At 54.3% G+C, this 11,345-nt stretch overlaps 1 protein-coding gene across 2 annotated transcripts in view; it reads right to left on the bottom strand.

Moving 5' to 3' along the window:
* Positions 1 to 277: 277 nt before the first annotated feature.
* Positions 278 to 11,345, bottom strand: part of Osbp2 (oxysterol binding protein 2) — a 152,940-nt gene continuing 141,872 nt past the window's right edge. For both annotated transcript variants that reach the window (XM_055624242.1, XM_055624243.1), the window contains 10 exons: positions 10,798 to 10,915; positions 9,185 to 9,239; positions 8,792 to 8,938; positions 7,635 to 7,880; positions 5,360 to 5,480; positions 5,036 to 5,139; positions 4,868 to 4,963; positions 4,616 to 4,791; positions 1,992 to 2,218; positions 278 to 1,823 (listed from right to left, as the gene is read on the bottom strand). In XM_055624242.1, the coding sequence (XP_055480217.1) occupies positions 1,681 to 1,823; positions 1,992 to 2,218; positions 4,616 to 4,791; positions 4,868 to 4,963; positions 5,036 to 5,139; positions 5,360 to 5,480; positions 7,635 to 7,880; positions 8,792 to 8,938; positions 9,185 to 9,239; positions 10,798 to 10,915 (1,433 nt within the window). In that variant the 3' untranslated portion in view covers positions 278 to 1,680. The remainder of the gene's footprint in view (positions 1,824 to 1,991; positions 2,219 to 4,615; positions 4,792 to 4,867; positions 4,964 to 5,035; positions 5,140 to 5,359; positions 5,481 to 7,634; positions 7,881 to 8,791; positions 8,939 to 9,184; positions 9,240 to 10,797; positions 10,916 to 11,345) is intronic.

Genomic DNA, 11,345 nt, shown 5'->3' with positions numbered 1-11,345 from the left:
GTGCTTGTGGGCAGATCTGGGTCCAGTTCTGCACCATGACTGTGGTGTCACAGGGTCACCCCTTCTCTGGGTCAGTTGTCAGTGTGCTCTCCGTCCACTGAGACCTAGCCCATCAGGTCCTCTCCCTCCCCACTCCAGACTCACTTCTTACGGCTTAGGAATTGAGTAGAATAAAGGCCCATGCCTCCATCCTCCACCCCCAGGCCCTCATAGCTTGTTACCTTCCTCAGCCCCACTTCATCTAGCCACAGACAGATTCTGGGACAGGACTGTGGAAAACTCCAGAACCAAGGTTTTTATTATGGTCAGAAGGTGCCTGCTCAGCCTGCTGGGAAGAGGTACATTCCAGCTGAGGGAAACCGGTGCTCTCCCTGCTCCCTCCCCCACACCCCTCTCTGGAGTGGGCATTGTAAGGCATTTCACACTTGGTGTTTTCCTTTTAAAAAACAAAAAACAGCTCTGGAGTAGATAGAAAGGCCCTGCAATGAACTTTCTTTCATTGCAAGACAAGTTGGAGTGAGAGGGCCTGAGGGACACATTTCATTTCCAAAGTTGGCTGAAGCCACTGAAGGGGGTACAAGGAGAGGGCAGGGTACAGCTGACAGGAGGCCAAACTCAGACAGGCATGCCCTGTCTTCATCATTTTTCACTTTCACATACCATAGAAATTTAAGCAAAATAGCTATTTTATATATATTTATATATCTCATATATATAAATTAGGCAAATAAAGATGTCAGGAGTGCTGAGGTGAGGCACTCTGACGCCGCCTAAGGACAAGGCGGGAGGCCAGGTGTCTGGAACCTGGTGCACCGGGCCAGGCTGAGCCAAGGGTTTGTTCCTTATTGCTGATTTGGGAGGCCTAGTTCTTGGGCAGGAAGCACCTAAGAACCCTGCCTTTCAGCCCTCTTTGGCCTCTTTGGGGCTGGGACACTGTCCCAGCGTGGCCAATGCCTGGCAGGGGCTGCTGTTCTTAACCCATGTGGGGGCTTCCCTCTGTGGGCTCTCTCCAGAGACCCCACACACCATGCCGGGCTGGCCAGGCAGGCTTCCTGATGTCCTTGTGGGTGTTGCTGGCTCCTGGAGCTTGGACAGCCGATACAAAGCCTTGCTGTGTTAAAAGTGCTCCCACTCAAAGGGGCCTTGCTTCCCCGTGTCTTTAAAAAAAGGGCTTCTTGCCAGGACCATTCTGTGGCAAGAGCGCACACTTTGGAAAACAAGTCTTCCAAGTGATGTGCTAAAAATATCTACTAAACCTCATCATTGGAAAGAAATAGAGGTTGTTTGTTTTTTCTTTAAAAAGTCAAAAAGAGGCTCCATAGGAGGGGTAGTTCCTCCCTGGGTTGGGGTTAGTGACCTGGGCAGCCCATGGCCCAGCCAGCCGGCCTGAGTTGTAGTAACTGGGAGCTAGGGTGCCCATGGGGCCCAAGTCAGTGATAACGGGCACAGGTGACCTAGCAACCTGGGGGCTGGAGAGAACCCAGGTCAGCCTTTACCCCTTCCAAAGTGGAAGCCTCCTTTTAGGAAAAGGACATGTGTGCGTGCGTGGGCATGTGTGGTGTGGTGTGGTGTGTGGGCGTGTGTGGTGTGGTGTGTGTGTGTGTGTTCAGTACTACGTTGGGTGCATTAAAGAAAAGGCTGACGGGCTGTGCAGGCGCCTGTATTTGCCGCAGGAGTGGCTCAGAAGATGTTGGGGCACATATGCCAGTCTTTCTTCTCCTTGGCCTCCCAGTAGCCGCCTTTGTATACGCAGGCCATCTCCCCAGTCAGCGGATCCAGCCTCTTCTCGAACCACAGCGGCACGTAGCCATCTGACTCCTTCTCTGCTTGGCAGGCACAGGGGGTGGGTTGAGCTGCCTGCTGCCCCGGCCATGCCCGGGGCTCACCACCCCATCCTCACCTTCCCGCCTACCCTGGGATTACCCCCTTCTCAAGCCCCCCCCCTTCCTCCATCCCCACCTCTACTCCCGCATGCTCTGTGCTATACTCACCATCCTCACCCCCGCAGCCCGCTGCACACGTCTCCAACCGACGTCGCCTGGACAGACGCTGCTTCTCCTCCAGACGCTGCTTCTCCGTGTTGGCCTCATCCCAACGCCCCTTCTCCATCAGCCGCTGGTCCGGCCGCAGGCGGCTGTCGGTGGGCGCCACGCCGTCCTCCTGCTCGTTGAGGGTCAGGGCCAGCTCCGAGAAATAGTACATGTTCTCCGAGTTCTCCCTACAGCGGCGATGCAGTGGTGTGAGCGACCAGGGAGACCCCTTCCCTGACCGAGCTCCTGCTCACCCGAGGGAACCCAGGCTGCAGAGCCCACCAGCTGGGGCAGACGCTCCCTCTATAGCCCTCACCTAGCACGCTGTTACTCGCCACGGGACGTGGGGGGCGGGGGAGGGACGACACACACTTCTGGGGATGTGTCCTTTTCATTGGTGTTTCACTTCCTACGGCTCTGTTTTGCTGAGCGTCAGGCACAGACATGTTGGTTGTGGCGCCTTGGCTATTTTGAACATACAGGTCAGAGCCGCCTGTGTGTTCAATGGTTGGACAGCAAACTTTGTTCTGCTTTAGGGTTTTCTGCTTTATTGAGCACACTATTCCTTCGTATGTGGCTGGAGCTGGTTCTTTTGTTTGATTTCTGACTCAAGATGGATGCATTGTTTTTCTTTTATTTCACATTTTTTTCTGATGCGATCGCATTTCGAAGCTGCTCACTCACTCCAAGTATTTTAGCTGAGTCCCAGCACTTACTGTAAACATTCAAGGTCTGTCGGCTGGTTTTCATGGTATTTTCTCTGCCATACAGGTTAGTTTGAAGCAGACTTCTTAAGTGTATAACCATGTCTTTTTTTCCTCTAGTATAATTGCTCTGGAGTCAAATGCTGTCCCCAGTACAGCTTTAGGACTCTGAAATGCGTGCACTGGTCTAGTCGATGCACAAGTTGCAGGTGGCCCACGTGGGTTTGCTGCAGTTGGGTGAGTCCAATGGCTCGCTAGTGATTTCTATTGTTCAGACTTAGTACTCTTGTTCTTGTTTTCCTTTCCACAGGTCAGAGCAGCATATCAAAATTTCCCACACTGGCTGTAGATTGGTCCCTTTCTTATATTTCTATATTTCTATTTCTATATTTCTATATATTCCTATATTTCTATTTCTATATTTCTATTTCTATGCCACTGCATTTTGAGGCTGCATTGTCAAGGTGCAACGTCTGTTCAGATTGCAACCTTCTGTGCCTGGTGACCATCAGTATTCCTGAGCTCCGTCGTTGTTGTTACCCTTTGCTCTGTGATGTCCTCCAACTCTGGGAGGTGTGCTTGGCTAGTTTCTGTGGACAGTCCTTTCTATCCTGTTATTCTTATCTTTATGTGAACAGGTATTTGGTCTGCATGTGCATGCACATGTATATGCATGTATACATACACATCCATATATGTATGTGTGTGTGGGTGTGTGTATTTATATATATACCACAGGCATGCCTGTTGCCATGAATCCCCTGGAACAAGAGATACAGAGAGTGTGAGCTGCCATGTGGGTTCATGGCAATTGAACCTCTGTCCTCTAGAGGAGCAGCCAGTGCTCTTAACCATTGAGCCATCCCTCCAGCCCCACTTTCTTTCTTCTTTCTCTTTCTTATTTTAAGACAGCTGTTGGGAAACAGGAATTCAAAAAGTAGTATCTAAGACCAAGGCATAGTGGTACATGACTGAAACCCCAGCACTTGGGAGGTAGAGGCAGGGGGATTGCAAATTTGAGGCTTGGGCTACATAGCAAGTCCCAGGCAACCTAAAGTGACTTGATTAAATTAACTACTTTAATAGAAGTAGACAGCCACCTGCTGGTTTCTCTCCAGCAGCATCTGTCTCCTTCTGGGACTCTGGGCTAGAAGCAGGCTATATTCAGCTCTCAGCCTTGCTGTGGACCTTAAGCGGCGGCTGAGGGCCTGCTCAGGGAGTCTGGGAGTGAATTATGCACACGCTTTCATACTCCAGGATTCACTCACGGTGGCTGACAAGTAGGCCTTCTCACTGAGCAGCCCAGGCTGGCTCCAAACTTGTAACCCTTGCAGCTCCAACTTGTGAGTGCTAGGGTTGCAGGGGTTTCTCCAAGAGTATGTATTTATGCTGGGACACCTTTCTTTCTACCTATATCCTGAGGCAGCATTTGCTCCACTGAACCTTGCTGTGGATTCTCAATTTCAGTTCTTTTTTCCTTTGTAGATTTTTCGCTTTTGTTTTCACTGTAAGTTTTTTTGTTTGTTTGTTTTTTGTGTTTGTTTGTTTGTTTGTTTGTTTGTTTTTGTAACTCATGGATTCCTGTGAGTCACTGTCAAGCTTGTTTTTATTTCTTGTGGTGTTGCAGGGAAGGATTCTACCCTGTCACTTTGCTCAGAGTATCTACCCAGCATTTGCTGCCCCTGGGTACCTCCAAGCCCATAAACTGCTGGACGGCCACTTTCTGCACTGGGCAGCGCGCCTCCTGATCCTGTTCTCTGCTGGACTGTATACTTTCTGCCAGGTGGGGTAGGGTGGCTCTCTGCTGCTCTCCTCCCAGTCCCCTTCTCTGCCTCTCTCTTGGCCCCTATTCCCCAAAGATGGCGCCTGGCCCTGACTCACGGAAGTGGGTATTTCCTCCACAGCAGCTTGGCTGGCAGCGTCTGGTACACGGTCTTCTGCTTCCCATCGGAGCTGGGACTGCTGTGCACAATCTTAGAGCACTCCATCTGCTCATCCCACGAGCCTGAGAGCACATAGTGGGCCTTGCCCTGGCTGTCACTCACCACTCCAGTCACCTGTGGGTGTGGGCAAGACACGTAAGCACACGCTCTGCTCTGGGCCCACTGGGCTCCGGGATTCGGCTCCGGTTACCTTTCGGGCTGCTTCTTTGGAGAAGTAGCTGTAGGGCACAAACTTTAGCTGGCACCGGTCCTTGGTCTTGTGGTTCACAATCTCAATGTCCCCTGACTGGTGAGAGCAGGGGGTGGTCAGTGGTCAGTCCCTGAGCCATGGGCCCAACCTCCCCAGGGACCCCCTGACCTGGTCGATCCAGAGCTTGCCCACGATGATGTTGTGAACTGTGGAGGTGCTCTTCCTCCACACGTAGTGGTTGCCGCTGGCCTGGAATTCTAGGTGGATGGCGCCTGGAAGCCAGACAGGGCAGAGGCCATGGGTCCCTCCTGTGGGCTCTGGCCAGACCACCCACAGGCCCATGGTCAAGAACCAGAGGAATATCTGTGAAGCTTTGGAGGGGGTGGGGGATGGGCTAGGAGATCGGTGGACCAGCAGGCTTCCCCTGGGGCCACAGCTGGCTTCCAGATGGGCACAGCCCTCCCCTGAGGGGACCCTAGAGCCCCAGCTCACCAAGTGGCATGATGGAGATGTATTTCCCCCGGAACTTGCTGGCGATAGTGATCTCCTGCCAGAGGCGCCAGCCATGCTTGGAGAACACGTGGTGGGCAGCAGACGGAGGGTGGTGGCTCACCTGGGACAAGGCCAGCTGGACGTGAGCACAGCTAGACACAGACCCACTGGGGGAGGACAGCCTGTCCTATGTCCAGGATGCATGCATGGCTCTATCCTATGTATCCCAGGAGTGGGCACAGGCCACTGCTCCACTCAGTGACCTGACCCAAGGCAGCCTGACTGTGGCCATCCTGGGCTTGCCCAGCCCCTGGGGTTGTGGGATGGGAGAGAATCCCCTGCCTGGCTGTGGGAAACGGGTGGGGGAAGTGGAAGAGCTACTTTCCTGAGGGCTTCTGTGGCCGCCTCATTCAGCTCCTACCAAGTGTGGCCATTTGAAGAATGACCCCCATGGGTCATGTGTCTGCATACTTGGAACCGTTTGGGAAGGATTAGGAGGTGTGGCCTTGTTCAAAAAGGTGGGTCACTGGGGATGGGCTCTGAAGTTCAAAAAGCCCATCCCATTCCTGGTTAGCTCCCTCTCTGCCCGTGCTTGTGCTGCCGCAGTCAAGTGCTCCCTGCCCTTACCCCACCACCACGAGCTCTAACCTCTATTGCATACACTCCAGCCCATAGTTGTATGCCCAAACTTCAAGGTGTTTTATCACAGCAACATAGAAGTAACTAAGATGCCATGTGTCTGGCAGGTGCATGTAGCTCAGGCTGGCCCCAAACAGCTATACAGGTCAGAGACAGACTGGCAGAACCATATTCTGGAAAGACTCTGGCCTGATTTCAGAGTGGTGGTCATACGAGCATCCTGCCGTGGGCCTTGTGTGCCCCCACACCAAGGTCAAGGCCCCTACACAAGGGTCAGGGACCCCTATACAGGGGCCCCCAGTGCCACTGGACTTCCTCTCATAGCATGGAACAACCCTGACTGCTACCCTGGCCCAGGCTACCTGTTGTGCTGGCCCTCTTCCTACCTAGGGTGGCACTGCCGTCAGCTCTTCATGGTCCCCCTCCCTCCCGATCCCACAGCTGCCAGCCTCTGTCTGGCCCAGCCTCTTAGTTCTGCAGAGTGTCTCATGGCCTCAGGGCATAGCCTTATCCCTGAGCTCCACTCAGGGATTCAGTGAGCCCAGCATTCTGCCACGATTATTGTCTCTTTCCACGAATGGCACTTGTATGCCTTCTGCGCATCGGATGTACAAAGACACAACCTGCCTGCCGCCTGAATGACAGGGGTGCTGTCTGATGGGGTGTTGACACATTCAACTAGAGTATGCCTCATGGGCAGGCACAAGGGTGTGAGCCCAAGTGGAGGTCCTGGAACCCTGTAGCATTTCCACAGGGGTCTCAGGCCCACCCCCACCCCGCTGCTCACACTGAATGCTCCTCCTCATGTTCCTCATTACTTCCTCAGCAAATGTTGTCTTTCCTTTCCAAGAGCACCCAACATCTTCGCTTTCCCACCCCCATCCACACTCTGCCTGGCCTCCCAATTAGATGCTGCAGCTGCTGTCCACACAGAGCGCCGGAGTCAGCTTCCTGTCCACCTTTCTCTCCTTTCCATCTGACCCTCTTCTTTCCAGGCCGCTTCTCTGACCACCCTGCCTAAACAGCTAGAAGTGCCTGACATACTGTGCCCCCCAAGCCCCTCGTGACACCAGGAGCTCTGTGTCTTCCAGTCCCAGCTGTGTCTCAGCGTCTGGAACACTCCTGGCACCCCCAGCATACTCACCACAGGCTGAATGAAGAAATGTGGGGTTAAGCCAAGGACTTGGAAAGCCCCAAGCCCCACATCTAAAGTGTCAGCACATTTTCTGCCTCAGCCTCGGCACTCCACCCCTGGGCTGGGCACTGCACCACCTTACAGCTCCTTGCAGGCCCTGGGGTGTCTCTAAGCCTGGCAGCCTTCTCAGGTGGCTTTCGGGGTCCTGGAGGATCATGGAGCCACAGCAGCCCTGCAGCAGGAGGGTGCCCTGGCTCAGCACCAGGCTGCCACTTGACTGGGGGAGAGAGGGGGCATGGCCAGGAAAGTGCCCTTTTCAATGTCCATGTCCCGGGCTGCTTTCCTGCCTCTTTGGTGACCTATGCCCCAGCTGGCCTGGACTCTCCAGGGACCCCTGGAAACTGCCCTCTGCTCTAGCCCCATTGTTCCCTGGTTGGAGACTAGTCCTTCCCTCCTGACATCAGACCGTCACAGCGGGCTCTCCTCCCGTGCTGGCCTCACCTGCTCACAGAGTGAACGCAGGCCCATGTCCTCCAGACGGTCCAGCTCGAAGGTCTCCCCCAGCATAGGGTTAAAGGGCTTGGCGATGCGGTGCACGGTGGTGGAGTAGGAGGACACGGAGAAGGCAGCTACCAGGCACATCTGCTCCACCGAGCTGGTGCAGTTCACAGCCTTGTCCAGCAAGTGGTGGTACTCGAGGTCCTCTGTGAGTCGCTGGAGCATGGACAAGGGCTCGTTGAAGTTCACCTGTGGGCGTCATGGGAAGGTGGCTGTCAGAGTGGCCCTGCCTTTCTCAGACCCCAAGAGACGTCCCTGCTCTGGTGGCACCATCACAGGGAGGGTCAGTGTCCAGTACCTCCTGCCTCCATTTTCCCCTCAGCAGGGGTCACTTGGTGCCACCCTGATCATGAGCACTGTCCCTCTCCCCTCACTAGGATGCCAACTCCATGAAAGCCATGGCATCAGGCTGCCACATGACCACACTAAACCATCAGGCTCAAAGCCAGAAACAGTGGATTCAGGGGCGCACAGATGGGGGAACGTAGATACTCCTTGTCTGGAACCATGGATTGAGTGTTCTGCCCCGGGCTCTTGTGCTATGCAGGTTGGGTGGGAGTCAGGCCATTAGCCCCAAACAACTCAGGGTCATGCTCCCTTGGAAGGTGAGTCTTTCCAGATAACATCTTATGCTATCCTCCAGGTGTGTGTGTGTGTGTGTGTGTGTGAGATTCAGCTGGGCAGTGTAGACACAGACCCTGGAGACAGTCACACAGTAACTCCAGCTAGCCAGGAGCCCCCAAGCCCTCCCTTGGTGAAGATGATACTGCATCTCTGTGACACAAGGGCCCCAGGAACAGCCTCTGGCAGGAAGGACCACCTTCTCCTAAGCCTACCTATCTCTGCCACCCCCCTCTACCATGTGAAGACAGTGGGGACACTATGGGGACTTCTGGGATTCCCCCCCCCCCTCCAGGCCTTAATCATACAGATCTCTGCCTTGGCTTCTTCCTTCACAGTTTGAAGGCCCCTGTTCTCAGTGGAATAGTCTAAGGAATACAGAGTCAGTCACACACTGCTCAGGGGCCATGAAGGAAACAACACTCCCAGAGTCTCATACACCCCAGGAGCCCCCATGACTCCTGCCCAGAAGTGTCTACCGGCATGGGGATCCGGGAGAGCTCTCGGCCAATGCAGTTCTTCATGATGCTCCAGAGGTTAAGGCTGTAGTTGGGTTTGTCAGGGATGCGGACTCGCCTCTTGACTTTGCATGAATCCTTGGGCAGGAGTGAGGCGCCACCTAATGCCTGCCGGAGAAGCGGGCATGGCCGTCAGCAGGCCCCCAGGCTCCACCGGCCCTCCAACAACTGGCAGTAAGCCACACGCTGCTGCATTGCTTGGTGAGAAGGGCCGAGGCCACTTCTGCCTGCCGCATGGGAGGCAGATCTGGGACCCAAAGGTGGCATCAAAGCTCACGGTGCTGGCACCTCTCCCACCCTAAAGCAGAGGCGCCTGGCCACCTCTTGGCTCACGCGTGTCTTCGCCTCACGTACATTATCTGATGAGGTCCAGTCCACAGAGGTTGGCCCAGTTCCACCCTCGGCTTTTCTGCAGGAAATGAAGGGAAGGCAAGTCACGGACAGATTCTGATAACCATCTCTAACCCTGACTACCCTCTATCCAGACAGCTGAGGCACGAGGGCAGCCCAGAGGCATCTCTCTTATCCTTGTCTACTTGGGGCACTGAGATGAGGGCTGAGAGACCCAGGCAGTGGTCTAGAGAGGTCCTTTCCGCCACAGTGGCTTTCCGCATTGAAGCCCCATTCATCCATCAGCACTCGCTGTTCGGCAGAGCCCTCACCAAGCGTCCTCGTACCCGGGACCAAGAAGAAGCAATGGCAAATACTATGTCTGGGAGAGCCTTGTAGGAGAACCCAGGCCCATTCCCACCCCAGACATGAAGTGTGTTTTTATCTGCTCCCCACGCGGGGGGTCTGGTGCACCCCTGCTCTCCTGACACTTGTGGGCTAGACTGGCACAGATGCAGGGGCACCAAGGCTGAGGGGCCCAGGCTCCAGGAGCCTGTGGATAGGCAGTGTGGGTCAGCCCGGCAGCCAGGGCCTCAGGAAGCATGGGTGATTGTAGGGAGCCCGAGCCCTCAGGGGTGAGGGTAACAGGACCACCCTGGTTGCAGAGCCATGGGGATTGGTGCGGCTGCAGAGGAGTAGAAGGTAGCTCAGATGGGCAGGCTACACTAGGCCTAGACTTAAAATGCTACTGAGATACTGTCTTTAACCCTTTTTTTTTTTTTTTTTTTTTTTTTTTTTGACAGGAACTCATTATGTAGCCCTGGCTGGCCTGGGACTCTCTATGTAAACCAGGCTGGCTTGAACTCAGATCCACCAGCCTCTGCCTCCTGAGTGCTGGGACTAAAGGGGTGCGCCTAGGGTGTGTACCGCTCCTAGCTTTATTTTCTTTCTTCTTTCTTTTTAAATTTAATGTTCCCAGAATTTCCGAGATAAACAGAGTGCTGCTGGTTAGACAGCCCTTTCCCCAGAGGGCAGTGGGGCAGGGAAATGATGGCCCATGCTGGTCCAGGGAAGCCTCAGTTTCAGGTCAAGAAAGAATGGCTGGTGACCGCAGCTCCTGTCCAGCCTGCCTGCTTTTCATCTTCCCTCTGCACCCGTTTGTCAGTACAAGCCACACCGTGGGCCCTCACTGGTCACTACTGCATTTTTACCTGTCAATCTAGAAACAGATCAAAGGAGCAGGCTTTTATGAAACGGGCTTGGAGGTACAAAACCAGAGTGGGCATCTGGTCTGTTCTCACGTGACGGTGCTGGAGGAGTGACAGCAACCTGTGCTGTCCTCCACAGCTGGGTGTGTGGCTCTTACCCTCCCCCACTCTGTCCCTCCAGCCTGGAAGAGATCCAGCCGCTACCCTGGCTAACCTCCAGATTAGCCAGTCAGGCATTTGTTTGTTTGTTTTTGATGTAACAAAGAATAGAACTTGCAATATTATCTTGCCTGAGACGGAAAGAATACCCCAAGTGTACAGCTGCTCAGAAGGCTAGATGTAGCCTAAGATCTAGCAGGAGAGGCTGTCCCAGCAAGGGGGACACCCTCCCAGGCTGCAGTGGCCATCACTGCACAAGGAGACCCCTACCTGTCTTCCTTAGCCTCGGTGATTACGGTGATGAAAGATGTAGAGTCTTCCATGGCATCAAAGTACTCAGTATCTTCATCTTCTTCACTGTTCTCTCCTTTGGAAGTCAAGAAGCTTCCTGGACACACAGAGCCGCTCAGTTTGCAGCCTCACAGAGCACACATCATCTGCCTGACATTGTCCCCTCTACCCTCCTGCCCCACTTCAGACACCTGACCCTCTGGTCACCCTGCACTGTGACCGCCCTGACTTGCTTTGCTCTCATAGGGCATCTTCCTTTCAACTCGTCCTTGCTGAGACTCTTCCTCCCAGAAGCCTCCTGATCTGTCAATGTTTGGTCAGCCTGCCTGAGGCCCAGCTTTCCTGCCCAGGGCACCTGTTATGACCCCTAGCCTGAGGTCAAGTAGGCAGCCACCCAGCCAGCACCCGGGCAACCCTGCCCCAGAGAGAAGAGGTGCTCACTGAACATTTGGGACTTTGAACTTAGACATGGTGGGTAGGGGCTATTGTCAGTTGGTGGCAGGTATGGGACATACTGCACCACAGAA

This window comes from Psammomys obesus, unplaced genomic scaffold (assembly GCF_907164565.1).
Source record: "Psammomys obesus unplaced genomic scaffold, mPsaObe1.curated_primary_1811, whole genome shotgun sequence".
NCBI lineage: Eukaryota > Metazoa > Chordata > Mammalia > Rodentia > Muridae > Psammomys > Psammomys obesus.
This window is presented reverse-complemented; position numbering and strand designations above follow the sequence as displayed.